Raw genomic sequence first — 17,330 nt, 5'->3', positions numbered from 1 at the left:
CGGGTAGTGCGGTGCTGCCACCTTGTGTCGGCTTGCGGTGCTTACATTAGGCAACGGGACCATGACGTAATTGTGGAAGTATTAAACCAGCCAATCAGCTGTCACAGCCGGTTTGGATTTGAAATCGAAGCGGGCGAAGGCGGAAGTTGACGAAGGGAGTAAACAAGAAAACGAGCTGTTTTACAGCGGACTATTTTCATTGCCTTCTGTTACTTTATAAAGTACTTCTAGATTTTATTCCCGAAGGTAGCGTTTTGAATCATTTTTTTCATCTAGTTTTTTTTAGCAGTCGTTAAAAATGTCATTATTCACCGTACAGACTAAAAAGCATACAGCTTACTACGATCATCTATTGTCGACAACCAGGACGCCGGGCAGACAATGTCAGGCCAAGTGCGAGCCACCACTCGGAGACAGTGCATGTGTGGACAGCGATAAAAGCCGCAACTTAAATCGGACCTATGTCGTCTCTGCACTGTCAAAAAGCGGACAGACACCCAACCGCGGCCGCCTTACTCTGCAAAGGAGGTCACGGCGAAAGACCGGAGCAGATAGTGCGGAGAGCACGGTGGTGGAGCCAAGTCAAAACAGTGTCACAACACCGCAGGAGAGGAGAATGACTTTGCAACGGAGGCTGAAGACTCCCTCCATGGATAAAAGTGCTACGATACCGCGTGTGGCCAGCAGTGCGAGTTCACATGCAACTCCTAAAATCCTTCAGGAATCCAATGGTAGGATTCCTCCTTTATGCCGCTCCGTTAGTTTGAGAGAGACTGCTAGTAGAGGACAAGAAGACGCTCGTCACTTGGAAACACGAGGCACGCTGACACACAAGACACAACCCTCTTCCTCCCTTTCGCTATCCTCTACAGGTAGGCCGTCCGACGAGCAATCTCAGACGTTCAAAACCCCCACTAAAAAGACACCATTTGTTAAAATCGCTGCACGAAGAGAAGTCTTCGAGAAACTGACTGTAAAAGACACTCCCAAACCGGTGCTGCTCAAATCAGCACGTTTAGACAAGTCCAAATCCAGATTGAGCAAGCAAGCTGAGAACAACAAACCAGTCCCAGTTCCTCGCAGAAGTAAGGCTGGTGTGCTCAAACCAACCACAACATTACAAGTGAGGGCTACTGCTACGACCGCAGCATCACAAGTGAGAGCTACTGCTACTTCTTCATGGATGAAACCAGAAAACATCAAGCTTCCAACAACCACATCGACTGCAGCACCTAAACAATCCCTGCACCGTCCCAGTGAGCTTTCCAGGACACAAGACTCACTAAAGATGGAGAACAGTGCAGTAACTGTAGCAGTACGTGTTCGACCTTTTAATGCCAGGTTTGTGTTGGCAGCAATACATGGGTCATTACATGCTATTAGAATCTTAAGTAATTCTTTTAACAATGACAAAAATACTGTATTATTAGTTCTGAAACATTATCCCCATCTGCACCAAGTTACTTAGGATCCATCATCTATAAAGTACATGTGATATTTATCACAACTTTGTTCACAAACTCCTCTATTGGTAAATGACAATAGTACCCACACAGATGCAAAAACAAACATTAACACATACAATAATTTACTATAAAGTGTTCAACAAATAATTAAGGGAACTAATTGGTGTCAAAATTTAAAAATACATAAATACAAATTCCAAATCTTAAATTTAATGAATCGACTTTAAACCTATGTTATTGAAAAACTTTTCATGTTTGTATTTATTTATTGACTTTTAGACAAATACATCTGTTGTAAAATTCTAACAATTCAACGAGCTCTAAGGATCATCGACAACCCTTAAAAAGATGGATGAAAACTAAACAAGTTCATAGCTTCTTCTACAGTTAGTAAATCAAGTTGTCAAAAAATTCCAAATAGAAGAATAATCAACATTTCATTTTAATTTATTTTCAAACAAAAACAATAGGTGCGGATTCTTTCAGGGGGCCGCCGAATATCTTATAGTTCATTGAACGTTTGATCACAAATGATCTATTATCAGCCCTCAAATAAAGAAAATATTTTAAAAAAACAAACAGACAAAAAAAAGCCAATGCCAAAATTCGTCAGAATGCCAATATTGGCCCCACTAATCGATTTATCCCTGATGGACCAGCATGATTTTTCTAAAATTGATTGCAAAAGATTCAAAAATATACAACTCCTGATTTCAAATGTTTTCATTGTCTTTATTTGAAACTGCCCCAGCTGGAACATCATGTTTCTTGTCCATTTTAGGGAGAAGGCAGAAAAGGCCTCACAGGTGATCTTCATGAATGGCCAGGAGACAGTTGTGCAGCATCCAGACTCAAAACAGAGTTATTCCTTCACCTATGACTTCTCCCTGTGCTCCACGGATTCGAGTGATCCCTCCTTTGTCAGCCAGCAGATGGTGTACGAGACTGTGGCGAAACCTTTGCTGCTCCGTGCATTTGATGGATTTAACACTTGCCTCTTTGCTTATGGCCAAACTGGCTCTGGAAAATCATATACGTGGGTATTTTTCCAGACTTGAGTCATTTCTATTAATCCGTTTCGGTTTGCTTACTTTGTGCAAGAATGTCGTGCTTAAAAGGTCTCCTGATCTGTGTTTTGTTTTATGTTTGTTTGGCAGGATGATGGGCTTCGGAGAGGAGGCTGGAGTCATCCCTCGCTTCTGCCAGGAACTTTTTTTGAGGCTTTCCTCCATGGAAAACGAACAGGTACTTTATATGCTAGTATGTTTTTATGTTTATTTTCTGTTACAGCAGTTGCACATTAATTGCACAGTTGTAGTTACACTTCATTTTATTAGGTACACAGCTCTCCAAAGTTTATCCCGAATTTCATGTTTGTGGACAATTAAAAATGTACAAAGGCTATTGACGACATGTCTAACATCAAGGTTTCTCAATTATTTTGGAGTCAGGGACCCCTTTTAGGACAGCAAATTTTCCAAGGACCCCCACTGCAAATGTTTGCGAAAAGAAAAACATCATTTAAGCAAAGCAGAAGTGCAAATTGCACACCTCCTCATAACAAAGTGGGTCAATTTCCTCCCAAACAAGTTGCTGCCAAATATTTAGTGACTAAATAATCAAGCTGATGATGATGTGGCTTACGTGGGTTAATATGACAAATTTCAAAATTATTATCTTTTTAAAAATATATTAAACTGATTGAATTGATTACTGGAGTGTCATGTATGCATTCATAATTTAATATAAAATCTAACAAAAAACAAATATATATATATATATATATATATATATATATATATATATATATATATATATATATATATATATATATATATATATATATATATATATATATATATATAATTTATTTATATATTGTATTTTATTAATAACCCAAATTATTTTATGGACACCCTGAAGTCAAGCAGCGGACCCCGACTTTGAGAACCACTGCTTTACATTATTATTTTGGTTATAGTTTTCAATGGTGTACAATTTTGTTACACTGGATGTATTTCAAATTTGGCTACCATTCCTACTTATGTTAAATGATAGACTTTGGTTGTGGCTTCCCCAGGTTAAATGTCATGTCGAAATGAGCTACTTTGAAGTCTACAATGAGAAGATCCATGACCTCCTTGTAACCAGAGATGATCCAAACCAAAGAAGGATGCCCGTAAGTGTTGAGCACTTCACAAAATTATGAGGAAGTTATACTGTATCTAGCTTAAAGAAACGTGATTGTAGTCATTTGTGTTGCCTTTTATACGTTCTTTGAATAAAGTTGCATTTGTTTTTTCAGCTGAGGGTGAGGGAACATCCTATTCATGGACCCTATGTTGAAGAGCTGTCTGCGTAAGAAGACCTTTTTTGCATGTTTAGAATGTCTTTTGTCCCATGCTGAAAGCAGAATTAATGTTTCTCCACAGGAATGTTGTGGGATCTTACGACGACATTCAGGTAAATTGAACCGTTTTTTGTTTTTGTGTGAAAATAAATAGAGACTTGATGCGGGATCACCAATATTGTGACTACAGGCACAATAATACAACGCACCAGTGATTGTACATTGTGATTTCTGAAAAAAATGTACATAATATTTCTCGGAACAAATTATTTCATATTGATGTTTGTTTCCAGCTAGTTAACTCATTATTGTGAGAAATCATAAACATTATCAGTGTCTTCACATTGAAAAATATCATACATATGAATAATAACTGAGAATTGAAAGTAATGAACACATTTTAGAAGAATGTATCAAGCTAGTACATCAGTGATTATTACAGTAAATACCCTAGAATAAGCCTAGCTAGCCTAGATACCCCGGAACAAGCCTAGATTCACTCACTCCTTGGAGGATTTGGACTCTTGTCACGTGTCCCCATTGTTGTACAGTAAAGTAAGTGTTGAGACATTACAGAGACACTTTGTTTACAGTGTCTTGCAGACCAGTGATTCCCAACCATGGTGTCAATTTTGCTTAGTATGTTTGAAAATCTTCTGCACAGTGGAAAAGTAGTAGCACATCTACCTTATAGTTCTAATGTTCAGGGTTTAAATATAAACTGCAGCCTTCTGTTTGTGATTGTTACACTTTCTCCATGTCCACCTTTTTTCAGTAGTAGTGGTCAATCATGTGCCGTGAAAAAAAGTCAAATGTCTAATGCATTACATTCTTTGGCTCATTAATGGGTTGGGAAATGTTGGCATCAACAGCCATAAATTACTTGGTTGCTCAGTTAGAGATGAAGTTATAATGGACTGTATCATTTTCCTAGGGATGGTTTGAACTGGGAAACAAGCAGAGAGCAACAGCTGCTACCGGGATGAATGATAAAAGCTCCAGATCTCATTCTGTCTTTACTCTTGTTATGACTCAGACTAAGGTGCAGTACTGTCTCTAAATCGAATGCATGTGCAGTTTCCGCAAACAAATTCCATGAATATGAGTATGGATAGTAACACATGTGCTGGTTGCTTCACAGACAGAGCTGGTGGAGGGAGAAGAACATGATCACAACATCACCAGTAAAATCAACCTGGTGGACTTGGCAGGCAGCGAACGGTCTAACTCTGCACAGACAAGTGGAGATCGACTCAGGGTACAAACCTACAGTCACGCTATCAACATCAGGATTCGCAATCATTTAAGCACTTTGAAAAGTAATGTGTATATTGTCACATGATGATGAAGATTTGTACCCAGGACCAGAGTGGACACAAGTGAAGAAGTACAACGACTTTACACACAAAAACCAATGTAACCGTTGTGAGCAGTGAAACTAGAAGTAGCCTTAGAACACTAGACAGGGAATTCATTTTAGAAATTCAGACTTGAAAAGACACCCAAAAGACAGTTTAACATGACAGATTGAGAGGTTGAATTGACTTAATCTTCTTGATAAGGAAGCAATGTGTGTTTTAGAACATAGCTCTTAAATACTGTCAGACATCAACCCTATATGACATAACAGCAAACTTAAGGACCATAGCAACTGCATAGAAACAGGCACGTCAAGAGAACAAAGCATTCACAACAGAAAATACAGAACTTTTATCTGACAAAAGTGATAAGAGCATAAACATGACAAAAGTGCGAGTGAGAAATACATAGCCTAAAGTCACATGTGATATTTCATTTTACTCCTTTAGCTGGAGCTCTTGGATTTACACTGCATCCTTATAAAAAGAGTGCCATCTAGAGGACCAAAATGTATCAAAAATGGTTTATGAGGCTTCATTTCCCCATCACGAACATAACCATTTAGTAACTGTGTACAACATACAATTTAGATTAAACTTTGGTACCTTGTTTACTATTATACTCTTATCTACAATTTGGATACTTCCTTTCCACCATATTAATGAGGAAAATTATCTTTATTCTTTTAGGAGGGTGCCAGCATAAACAAGTCTCTGTTGACACTTGGAAAAGTCATTTCTGCACTGGCTGATCAAGCATTGACTAAGAAGAAGGTGTTTATACCATACAGAGAGTCTGTCCTTACATGGTGAGTGAACCTTTTGTTCTTTTTATGCTTAATTAAAAAAAGTCAGGAATCCATATATGAATATGATCTCAACTTGAATTACCTTTACCTCTTAATCAGGCTGCTAAAAGAGAGTCTCGGTGGCAACTCCAAGACAGCCATGATTGCCACTCTGAGTCCTGCAGGAAGCAATGTGGAGGAAAGCTTAAGCACTCTGCGCTACGCCCAGCAGGCCCGCACAATCATAAACGTGGCCAAGGTCAATGAGGACACGAATGCAAAGCTCATCCGAGGTCAGATATACTCAAGATGCATTTTAAAGCCTACCTGAGTTAGTAGAGCTCTGGGCTGCAGTGATTTAAGCAAATGGATTGTTTTCTACATGAACTTTGAGTGGATCACAACACAAACCACACCATTGTTTGATCTTTGTTGATTTTGCTACTCACACCTGTGCTACCCAGGGAAAACATTGTTTTTGTTCTGATGTGTTGCACTTTATTTTGCTTCAATTATTTTTCTTTGTTTTCTCAGTTGTATGTTTTTTAAGGATGTAGGCTTTTTCATCTTTGACCTTACATCCTACACTACATTTGTCTGTCTCTGCTTGTGTATGTTCCTCTCATTCCCTTTCCTCATACGAGGATCTTTACTTTTCCTGTTTATGTCTTGCTCTTGATCTCCCCTCTCTCCCCCATGCCCTCCTGTCTGCCCATCTATCCATCACCAGCTTATGCCCTACCCACTTCAATTAAGGGCCGGGCCCTGACCTTGCCTCTGGGCCATATTTATGCACTGTCAGCGGCACATGGTGGATAACTGTCATGCAAGTATTATTTTTCATTAGATCATCAGGCTTCCGTTTGACATTTTTAGCACGAAGGGGAGCTAATGCTGTGGATTTCACTCACGTCCCCTGACACAGTATGAAAATCAAAGTGGATGTGACTTTGAGGTTACAATTTGGGTCAATGTTAGGTCCATAATGTTCTTTCGATGAGCTAGCCTAAACTTTATCAGGAGTCACCTGTTGAGTAACTTTGTGGTTTCATATTGATAAATACATTTTTTGTAATACTTTGGGATGCTGCTCAGAGTTGAAAGCAGAGGTGGAGAAGCTGCGAGCAGCCCAAGCAAGCACCCATGGTATTGAACCGGAGCGAGTCAGACTTTTTCAACTGGAGATCACTGCTCTGAAGAACAAACTCTGCCAGCAAGAGCGAGAGCTGGTAGAGGCCAACAGGTCAGCAATGCTGGAGTAACAGGACGATTAATTTTACAATTATTATGTATGGTATATTCATTAATTCAACAAAATCCGTTTTTATGATATATGATTCAATACAAAGTGTTCTATTGCAAAAATCATATTAATTGAATGACGTATTGTTAAATGCAAAATATGTATGGTATATTCATTAATTCAACAAAATCCGTTTTTATGATATATGATTCAATACAAAGTGTTCTATTGCAAAATTCATATTAATTGAATGACGTATTGTTAAATGCAAAATTTGTTGATTTTTGGGGGGGCAAAAAAAAAAAAAACCAAAAGAAATATATGTGTGTTCACAGATTGATTTATTATCCATAAAAAACCCAATCACAAGTTCCTATTTCTCAACAATCAAAACATTTTTGTAATGTTTCTACCAAAGCAAATTTCATCATTTCATTTGGGATACATAGAAGACTTTATTTAATAAAAACATGTCATTTGATTTCTTTTCTTGTTATAAAAATGTAGGCAATGGAGAGAGAAACTCGAGCAAGCTGAAATTCGCAAACGTGAGGAAACAAAAGAGCTGCAGGTACAGTCTGTTACCCTGAAAGGAAAGTTCACTGGCCTCACCTAAAATGCCATGCTATTTTTTGCTTTTCTTGTCTGTAGAAATCAGGTGTGACTTTTAAAGTGGATAACAGACTCCCCAACCTGGTTAACCTGAATGAGGACCCTCAGCTCTCTGAGATGCTTCTCTACATGATCAAAGAGGGTCGAACTACAGTTGGCAAACTCAAGGCTGCCAGCACACATGACATTCAGCTGACTGGAGCCCTGATTGCTGATCAGCACTGGTGAGAGTACGCCACAACAATGTTTGAGCTGTCTCAAGATGACTAAAGTGGCTAATTGAGGTATACAAAATTGATCTCATTTTGACGCACTGCGAATCAATGCAAGACCAATGAAAACAACTCTGTGTTTAAATTCATATTTGCAGTAAAAGGGCTTTGATTAGAGAGCACCTTCAAGGCCATGGATATGCTAGTGTTTACGACCATAACTACTCTGTATACTGTATAGGTCTGAGGACTGCCGGGTTTTGGAGTGGCAGGGGATACATATAACTGCAGTAGTGCAAATCAGTTAGCTGCCTAAATGCTTGCCTTTAAATTTCTACCTCTTGGTTTGTTCCAGACACTGCACATCAAGTCCTTTCTTGATGAAAAGCGTTTTAGCTTCAAGCATTAAAAATAAGTGTTCTGCCTTTTGTTAAACTGCACATAAAATGTAAAAAAGCATCTCAAAATGGTTGGGTGGGGGTGGGTTCCCGGTCCCTAAAAAGCACCCTTTTATCTGATTTGTGCTTTATCTTTCTTGTTACAGTATTATAACCAACAGCCATGGTACTGTCAGCATCACTCCCATAGAAAATGCCAAGACCTTTGTGAATGGAAACTTAATATCAAAGTCAACTGTTTTGCACCATGTAAGTATCTGAAATAGCTGACGTTTCATTTGGAATTGAGTATTATAATTACTTGCAACAGTTGAAGGAACCCTTTGTGATCTGAAGTCAAACAGCTCACCAACCTATCTATTTTAAAAAAAAGAATGCTCTTCTATTTCAAAATTTATGTTTCCAGGGTGACAGGGTAATTCTAGGTGGAGACCATTACTTGCGTTTCAACCATCCAGCTGAGGTCCAGAGTGGAAAGCGGGTATCCTGTTGGACCGGTGCAGGTGATGGCCACAAAGACTTTGAGTTTGCCAAAAATGAGCTGCTCGAGGCTCAGAGAGCTAAGTAAGTACAAGGGGCACAAGAACAACTGGACAGTGAACTCCCGCTATCGCGGGGGTCCACTGCATACATATTTTTAACACACTCTTTGTGTATCCAGACAAAAACATCAGTATTTAAGAGTCAATTCTAAGTCAATTTTTTGTCTCCCAGGCTGGAGGCAGAAATTGAAGAGGCTCAAGTGAAGGCCAAAAAGGAAATGATGCAGGGAATCCAGATGGCCAAAGAAGTTGCCCAAAAAGAGCTGTCTGAGCAAAAGGCCCTCTATGAGGACAAGATCAAAGCGATGGAAAAAGTGCTGGTACAGAAAAAAAAAGTGGTCAAAAAGAGGGAGAAAAATGATTTATACTGAAAAGTTAATTTAATTCTTTGTTGCGAAAATTGTGATTAGATTGATTTTTGAAACCACCCACATACAATTTTCATTTGGAACTGGTTCTCTTCTGACACAATTGAACAAATCATATGCTTGCTCCACTTTCTCACTAATCCTGAATTATACAAAAAATGTGATTTATTCAGAATGAGGAAAATGAGCGTAAGCGTCTCCAGGAACTTAACCAGCAAAGGGTGGCTAGCCAGATGGAAGAACTGAAAATGGCCAATATGGAGTTGGAGCAGGAGGTGGACTCCCAGAAGAAACGCCTCCGTCTGCACATGGAGGCCCAGGTCAGGGTTTAGACTAACATTTTCACTTGGAAGTGGAATGTTGGCTTATACTGTACAGGTTTTACGCCACCAAAATGTGGAAAAATACACCCACACAGACCATTGTAGGCTTCTTCTTCTTTTTTTTTTTAAATGACAGTGGCATGAGGAGCCATGTCTTAAGGTTAAAAACAGGCAGTTTGAACCAAACGTGTGTGATTAAAAAGTAAAATGTATGTTTTAATCCTCATTTTTTTAACACAATTTTAGACATCATACATTTCATATTCATAACCGTTATTTACATAAGGTGATGGAAGAACACCACGTGTGTCAAGCAAGGATTGTTGAGGCATTGGAACTCGAGAAGAAAAAGCTCAGCAAAGAGCTTGAAGAAATGCAGAGGAAAAGGGCTATGAGGTTAAACAACACTCAAAGAGATGGTGAGTAATTTCTGAATATCACTAGTAACCACCCACCTTCATGAACAAGCTCAGTTTTGGACAATCTAGTGGGAGTCATTCTTTTTCCCCAAACCATAATGCACAACTAGTGCCCAGAGTCTGATATAGAATCCAAAAGCTATTAGTAAATTCACACATTCAAATTTTAGTGTTGAATGACAACCACATTGATGATGTTTATACTTTTGTACTGTATAAATTCAGGTTGATTTTTTTTTTTTTGGACAACTATTATGTAATCCAATAGAATCTTTTTTTAGAACCTTTTTTTTTTTTTTTTTTTTACAAGTGCACATCTATTTTATGTGTCATGTCTTTGCATGCGCTGCAGCATCTCCACGCTGGGATGCTATGAAACTCTCCTTGATGGTTGAAGAAGCCAATAAGATCAGTGCTACCTTGAAGAAAAACACCGTCTTCAGCAGGTACTCAAGACTGACTGCGTTACAGACACTAAACGCACACACAGTAATGTTAGTGTTCAATGTTTAAATGTGGCTGTGAGGTCAATTTTGCTATTATTATGCTTGTAGACATGAGAGTGCTGATAGTGGGAAACCAGGCCAAGGGGATGTGTTGCAGGTGCGGGTCCAAAACACTAAACTAGGGATCTCTACTTTCTGGAGCTTGGACAAGTTTCAAAACAACATGGCTGCCATGAGAGAAATGGAACAGGTTAGTTTTACTATTTAATGATAATGGATCTAAATTCCAATTATATTTGAAAAAGCACCATTAAAGTTGTATTCTATAACTACGTAATCATAGCCATGACTTTATTTATAATTTTCTTTATATTTATATTGCTCTGGGCTGCTTGTAGATTTAGCTGCGGCTCACCACACGCTGATGTATTGTGTGTAGCGTTTTGTAAAAGAAAAGAAAATTTGTGCCCAAAAAGACATCCATGCCTGTGTGGTGTCTGAACTACGGTTATGAGATCACTGAGCATGTGAATGAAAGTTAGGCAAGGTTTTAGCAAACACATTATACTTTTACTTTATGTACTGTACAAACAATGTGTGTCTGTGGGAGGTTGAGGGGTGCTTACTTTGTGTAATTCAATTTTTGGAGGAGTTTTCCATTACCATCAAACTGCAAAAAAACATGGCAATACTGTAGTCTGTTTCAGGCAAAACATAACTTCTTTTGACTGTAGTGTGTTGTCATAATAAATGAAAACTGAAAATTCTTAAATGTTGTTTTAACATCTTCAATTGCCATTCAGTGTAAACAGAGATGGGGAAAATCAGGTCCAGAAGGTAAAAACCTTGCCACAGATTGGCTTTAGCCACAGCGCTTCTTCTCAACTAGTAGGTTAACAAGTTCATTGACTGGTTAGCGGAGTAGAAGCATCTGTGGCTAATGCCAAATTGTGGCAGGGTTTTTCAATCCTGGGCCTGGATTCCCCATCTCTGGATGTAAATTCCAATATTGCCCAGTGTTACAAAAACATTTTGATCAAATGATGATATTCTAGGACCTTTTGCTTGCCAGTTACTGTGGCTGACTGTCGGCAAGATTTTTTCCCTCTCTGTCTTTCTCTCTAGGGGGAGCTCACTTCTAAAGATGACGACGTGTTCTGTGCCCCTGATGATGAGTGGGAGCAAGATTTATCATCTTCTTCTTCGTCTTCCACCTTCTCACGTAGAAGGTAATCCTCAATGTCCTTCTCTTTTCTTCCATTTCATGAACTCATTTCTTAGTTTAACTTTGTTTATTTCTAACAGTGTGTGTTTTTACCTCGGGTACAGCTTCCAGTCTATTAATACTTGCTTCATTTTCTTGTTGTAAAAAACAAGCATTTACTGTTTTGGAGTATTTGAGTTCAGTTCCTTAATTTTTTTCTTACTGAAAAACATTCAGGTTCCTTACAGTGTAGGAGATAGCACCTTTGTGTTGGTTGTTGCTATGGATTCCTCCTCACTTATAAAATCTACGTTGTGTTTTTAATCTTCTCATGTTCATAATCAGATGACATTTGCCTTTGTTACTTCTGTTTTGTTTTTAGGAGCAGGAGTTTATTAAAGGGCAAGAGGATCTCAGGGCGTCTTTATGAAATCCGTGTCCATCCCATTCAGAGCCTTCTTAAGGGCTCCTCCCATTCTGATGGTAGGTCTGATAATTCAAAATTACTTCTCTGCCTTGCACATTTTAAACACATATGGTACACCAGTGGGTTCCCAGGCAAAATAGTCTGGGAATCAGAATAATGTAGATTCCCAAACTCAGCTGCTGTTTTGACTTTTTTTTTTTTTTTTTTTTTCGGTTACATGCAATCCAAGGGTGTTGCCATCTGAAATAAAAACTGAATCCTGGAGGATTGTGTGACAAATTGAGTTTTTAATATGACATGTTGTAAAAAAATGATCTCTGGTGAAGTCATCCTTTCACTGCCCAAGTGATCGCTGTGTCTGTCCCAGGGTTAATGGGTGTTGCCACACCACCCTCCACACGTTCCGGCACCACAGAATCTGCCATGCCTGGTATCTGCAAGGAGCTGGTGGGCCAATCAGTGGCCCGTCTACGCACTTTAGGAGGAGCTGAAGAAAGCTTGGCCGATAGGTTGGCTTCAGATCTGCACTGGGTATACACAGCTATCCAGACCATTTCTGACCTTTACGACAGTTTAGATGATGACATTCAAGAGAATGGTGAGTCAACCATGTTTGTTCACCTGGTGCATATGTTTTATGTCCAATCAAAGATCAGATCAAAACAAAATTCCATCCAGATGAGACAGAATCACATTTTAACTTCTAATTCAAAATTGAAGCCATTTTCAGGCACCAAGTAATTATTAAGCCCAATTCACTCAGAAACTTATAGAAAGCCATTTAGTGGAAAGACAAAACAATGCCAGTCTGTCTCATGAAGTAATATAAGATGAGCAAAACTAATAAAGTAAGAATAAGGAAAGAACTGTCACTAAGACATTTGACTGATATTTCTGTGTTTTTTTTTTTTTTATTCCTCTCCTCCAGTGATTGTGTGTAACATGTCGGCTCAGACTCAGCTGATCAAGGCCACCGTAGCTACAGAGAATGCAGTGTTCATCCTCACACAGTGGTTGACCAGTGTGAAAGCCTCCTCTGGCCAACTCTACACTCTTGCTGAGGAACTCAAGAGCCAAGTCAAAAAGATGGGAGGATTTCTCCAACTGCTCATTCAGGTGAACATAAATGAATTCGCCCTTTAGTCTTGTACCTCTCGTAGCAATTATACAGTATATCAATTAATTGAGTGTGAAAATCTTGGCTGGCAAATAATTTTGATTTTGGTGTAAGGTGGTTAATAAAAATTCAAAGCATTGATTGACGGGTCTTGGCTCTGAGCTGTTTGAGCTATGTCTATGGAAATGACTAAGCAGAGGGAATTGTCAACCTTGAGCCTCAAACAGATCATGAATATATGGAAAATGAATCTAAATTCCTTATGAGCCTCAATACCTAAACACAAATTTCTTCTACATCCAAGTTTTTCCATTTGTGTTCATTTATTTACATAGCCCCAACGGAAATATTCCACCTATTTGTTGGCTTGTTTGCATTGATTCACAGCTAAATCAATTCAAATTCATCCAGTTTTTTTTTTTTTTTTTTTTTGGGGGGGGGGGGGGGGGGGGGGGGGCTTAATCGATGTTTACTGAAAATGAAAATTTCCCTGCTTAGGGTTGCGAATCTGAGATCACATCAATGGTGGCCGAAGCACAAAAGAAAAGTGGTCGGTGCCTGCGTGCAGCATTGCTTGCACTTAGCCACCTGGCGGTGTTGTCAGGAATGCCACTTAGTGTTACGGAGCTGAGTATCCAGGCCACAGGCAAGGTAACACCACCATTAATACCACAGTAGCTTCTGTCTCATTCTGGCTTTGGGATTTGCAGTAATTAAGCCCAGATACAACAATTCCTAGGAATAGAACATTAGCTCTATGGAGCTCAGAGGTAAAAATTTATTGGAATGTGTGATGTTGTATTATAATGCCATGTAATGAGGGGAAATTGCAGTATGTATACTAACTAAATACACATGCTTGATATTCTTTCTTTTCTGTTTCTATTTTGCTTTCTTTCATTAAGTACTTTGACCCGAGACCAGGGGTCACCAATCTGGTGCCCACGGGCACTGGGTAACCCCCGTGTATCACATGAGTAGCCCGCAGACCTGTTCTGCAAATCGTTTACAAGTGATAGAACATTGTGATTTTATAGGATTTTTTTTATAATTATGCACATCTAACATATACATTACATATTACACTTGAGTTACATATTAATTACAGCTATTTAATTATTGTGAGGAATCAATAGCATGATCAGGCTCTTCACAGAAACTGGTAGCCCTTCATATTACTCAATACCCAAGAAGTGGCTCTCGGTTTGTTATTCCTGCCCGAGACATTTGACGCTAATTTACTATGCTAACAATCGGCAATGAAAATCAAACTGAATAGTATCAGAAAATTCTAGAAAGGAAAGTTACATTTGCTTAACGGTTAAAGTTTGGTTTGTAAAGAGATCAGGAAAAAAAAAATCACAAATTTTAGCGAGAAATAGAGGATCCCAAAATCCACTGTACTGTATTTTCCTATTGTTTTTTTTTTTTTTTTTTAAATTTCACATTTCAAATAAAAAACATGTTATGCTTCATTTATGAGGCTATAAGAAAGGACTGTTAAGGGCAAAAAAAAATGCAACAGACTCTGGTTCTCATCCAAACATGGATTTTTTGTGTGCATTAGCTTTTGCATTTCAGACTGCCGTTCTACTACAATATTCTATTGTGTGAATACTGGTGTATGTACAGTATAATGAAAACATCATAAATCCATGAACATATTTTTCAGGAAACTTTTGTAGCACATCTGCTGAAAGGAACCCATAAAGGTGTCCAGAACGTCTTAGAAGAAAGTCTCATTACCACCAAAGAAATACTGAGAGAAGCACAGTTTGCTCATCCAAGGAACCCAGTAAGATCAAGATTGTATTTAGTTTGGGTCAACCACTTGTTTTTCAGCTGTACTTTCTCAAGAATAACTCACACACTCAAATAATAAACACAAAATAATGTTGCTTGGATAAGTAAAAAAACAGGCTGACACATAATCGCTGCTTTAAAGATGTTTAGCCGCAATATTCTTGGCTATCATCCACACAGGCATTTGCAGCCTACATTTACTGCAGTTTGAACAGTATAAAACTCAAACACTCACAAAATTATGGATGCCTTTTTTTATTTTGTTTATGTTATCCTTCTGAAATTAGGATTGGTTTAATTTGATTAGCTAACAAAATCCACAAACCAATGAAATTCAGCCCAGCATCAGTCTTTGTTATCTCCTTACAGACTCTGCAGTGCCTCAAGTCCAAGATGCTTGACTTAGCCTGCTCCATGCAGAAATACTTTCACTGTCGAATCATGGTGAGTTTGAACTCAGCTCCCAAACTCAGATAACGTTTTGACAAATGTATGTTGACCTTATTTTCATCAAGCATTAGAAAAGCATGCAATTTTATGGCTTAAATGGTGTACTACAATGCGACCCCTGCTATTTGCGGACGATAGAGACTGGGCCAGCTCACAAATAATGCGAATCCTTATGTAATGAACATCTATTTACATAAACGTGGTGGTGGGGTTGGTTTGAGAGGTTAAATCCAACAATTATCAAATAAATATTTATCATTTGAAAAAAAATGTTGCCCCCTATGGAGGAGAATCCGTGGGTGCCGTACCACTAATTACTCCATGTTGAGTGGGTGGATGGATGGATGGAACCCCTTGAGATGAAAAAGAAATAGGTAGAGTTTGCTGCTAAATTTATATTTCACAAATGTAATATTAATCAGAAATACCTTTTGTAGACTAGAGGGGGTGCATAGAACATATTGTAAAGAAAACCTTTAGGTTGACTTCCCCATTAAGGATGGAGGGCAATCATCAGTGTACTGAGCCCATCCTGGGTGGAACTGGCATTGAATGGGATGGTGAAGGAAAGGGTTTTATTTATCATAACCAACTTCTCTCTCTTGATAAGGAAAGTTGTGTACCAATAAATATGAACACAAATTTCTGTGTATGCGGTGTGTTGAGGGAGTCAAATCTTCTCAATCAAAGTTCAATCAACCTTTGATCCATTTGCCATGGGTTTTAATCATATGTTTTATCAATTGAATTGTAAGCATTTTAGGTGCATGCCAGCACACGCCGCGTTATATAAAATTGTATTGTATCAATGATGTTAAGCAGGAGTGCGACAATGACCCACAAGACATAGACGAAACAGAGGACGAGACTTCAGCTTGCAATTTGCAGACTTTGAGGGCTTCAGCAGCCACTTTGTTCAAGTTGAACCAGGCCATTGAGCAGCTGCACTGCTCTTTGTCAGACGCCCTGAGAGGTAAATTTCTGATACATGCCACCTGCCTCATTTGCATATGAAAAAACCCTCAAACATTTTTGATATGGAATCAAAGCCTTATTCAGTTTCACCGTGTTGACACTTGTTGTTGAGGCTCTTCCGTCTTAACAGCTTGCAACCATTCCCCAGGTAAAGATAGAGCCCCTCAATTCAGCAGCTGCAGAGAGCTCATCTCTTCCTCTGCCAAGATTGTTGATGAGATTATCAGTGGTCTCTCCAAGGGAGCACTTGGGCTTTCTACGCATCCTCCCCCTGGCCAAGCTCTGATGGCTGCACAAGATGAGCTGCACTGTGCCCTGCAGTCTCTGACTGTGCCCTGGGATCAGCCTGAAGCTGTTGAGAGTAGCAACACTGTCACGTCAGAGGAAAGCAAAGATGACCAGAGAGAATGTGGCACTTCTCGAGGCATTAATAAGCTTATATATTCTCTCCCGGTGGGTGTTATGGCCAATGGTAGCCCACGGTGGGTGTAACAGCCATGTTATGAGAGAAATTGAGCTTGTTTCTATACAACCCTTATTCATACTGTGCAGTATGAATAAGCAGCTTTGTTTTATTTTTTTAGTGGTCAGCTTGATAAACTTGGCATTTAGAGGCAGCTTCCACTGCTTGTGTTTCTCCAAGTCAACACAAAATTTATTTGCACTCACAAAATGTTATTTCCAGTGTTCCAAAATGTTTTCTTTTGTTGTTTTTAATCATGTATGCTCAGTTCATAACCCTTTGGATAAAAAAAAAAAAAAAAAAAAAACTGTTGCAAATGTGTCTGCCAAATGAGAGCCCTTCCCAAAAGGGAATGTCGGTACTAAT

General features: G+C 38.8%; 1 protein-coding gene across 1 annotated transcript; it reads left to right on the top strand.

Annotated features, from left to right (window-relative positions):
* The first annotated feature begins 145 nt into the window (after positions 1–145).
* Positions 146–17,293, top strand: kif14 (kinesin family member 14). Its single transcript, XM_088425723.1, has 29 exons — positions 146–1,341; positions 2,248–2,502; positions 2,624–2,711; positions 3,547–3,645; positions 3,772–3,824; positions 3,899–3,929; positions 4,751–4,858; positions 4,958–5,074; positions 5,865–5,983; positions 6,083–6,255; positions 7,058–7,205; positions 7,713–7,776; positions 7,857–8,041; positions 8,574–8,676; positions 8,834–8,991; positions 9,142–9,289; positions 9,511–9,657; positions 9,947–10,079; positions 10,432–10,525; positions 10,634–10,775; positions 11,651–11,754; positions 12,112–12,212; positions 12,524–12,754; positions 13,085–13,272; positions 13,772–13,924; positions 14,946–15,068; positions 15,446–15,520; positions 16,349–16,499; positions 16,650–17,293. The coding sequence occupies exons 1-29, from the start codon at positions 299–301 to the stop codon at positions 16,991–16,993; spliced, it is 4,878 nt and encodes a 1,625-aa protein (XP_088281849.1). The 5' UTR covers positions 146–298; the 3' UTR covers positions 16,994–17,293.
* Positions 17,294–17,330: the final 37 nt, after the last annotated feature.

This window comes from Hippichthys cyanospilos, chromosome 10 (genome assembly GCF_059441005.1).
Source record: "Hippichthys cyanospilos isolate Australia breed blue-spotted pipefish chromosome 10, RoL_Hcya_1.0, whole genome shotgun sequence".
Lineage (NCBI taxonomy): Eukaryota > Metazoa > Chordata > Actinopteri > Syngnathiformes > Syngnathidae > Hippichthys > Hippichthys cyanospilos.
The sequence above is the reverse complement of the archived record's forward strand: the minus strand, read 5'-3'. Positions and strand labels throughout refer to the sequence as shown.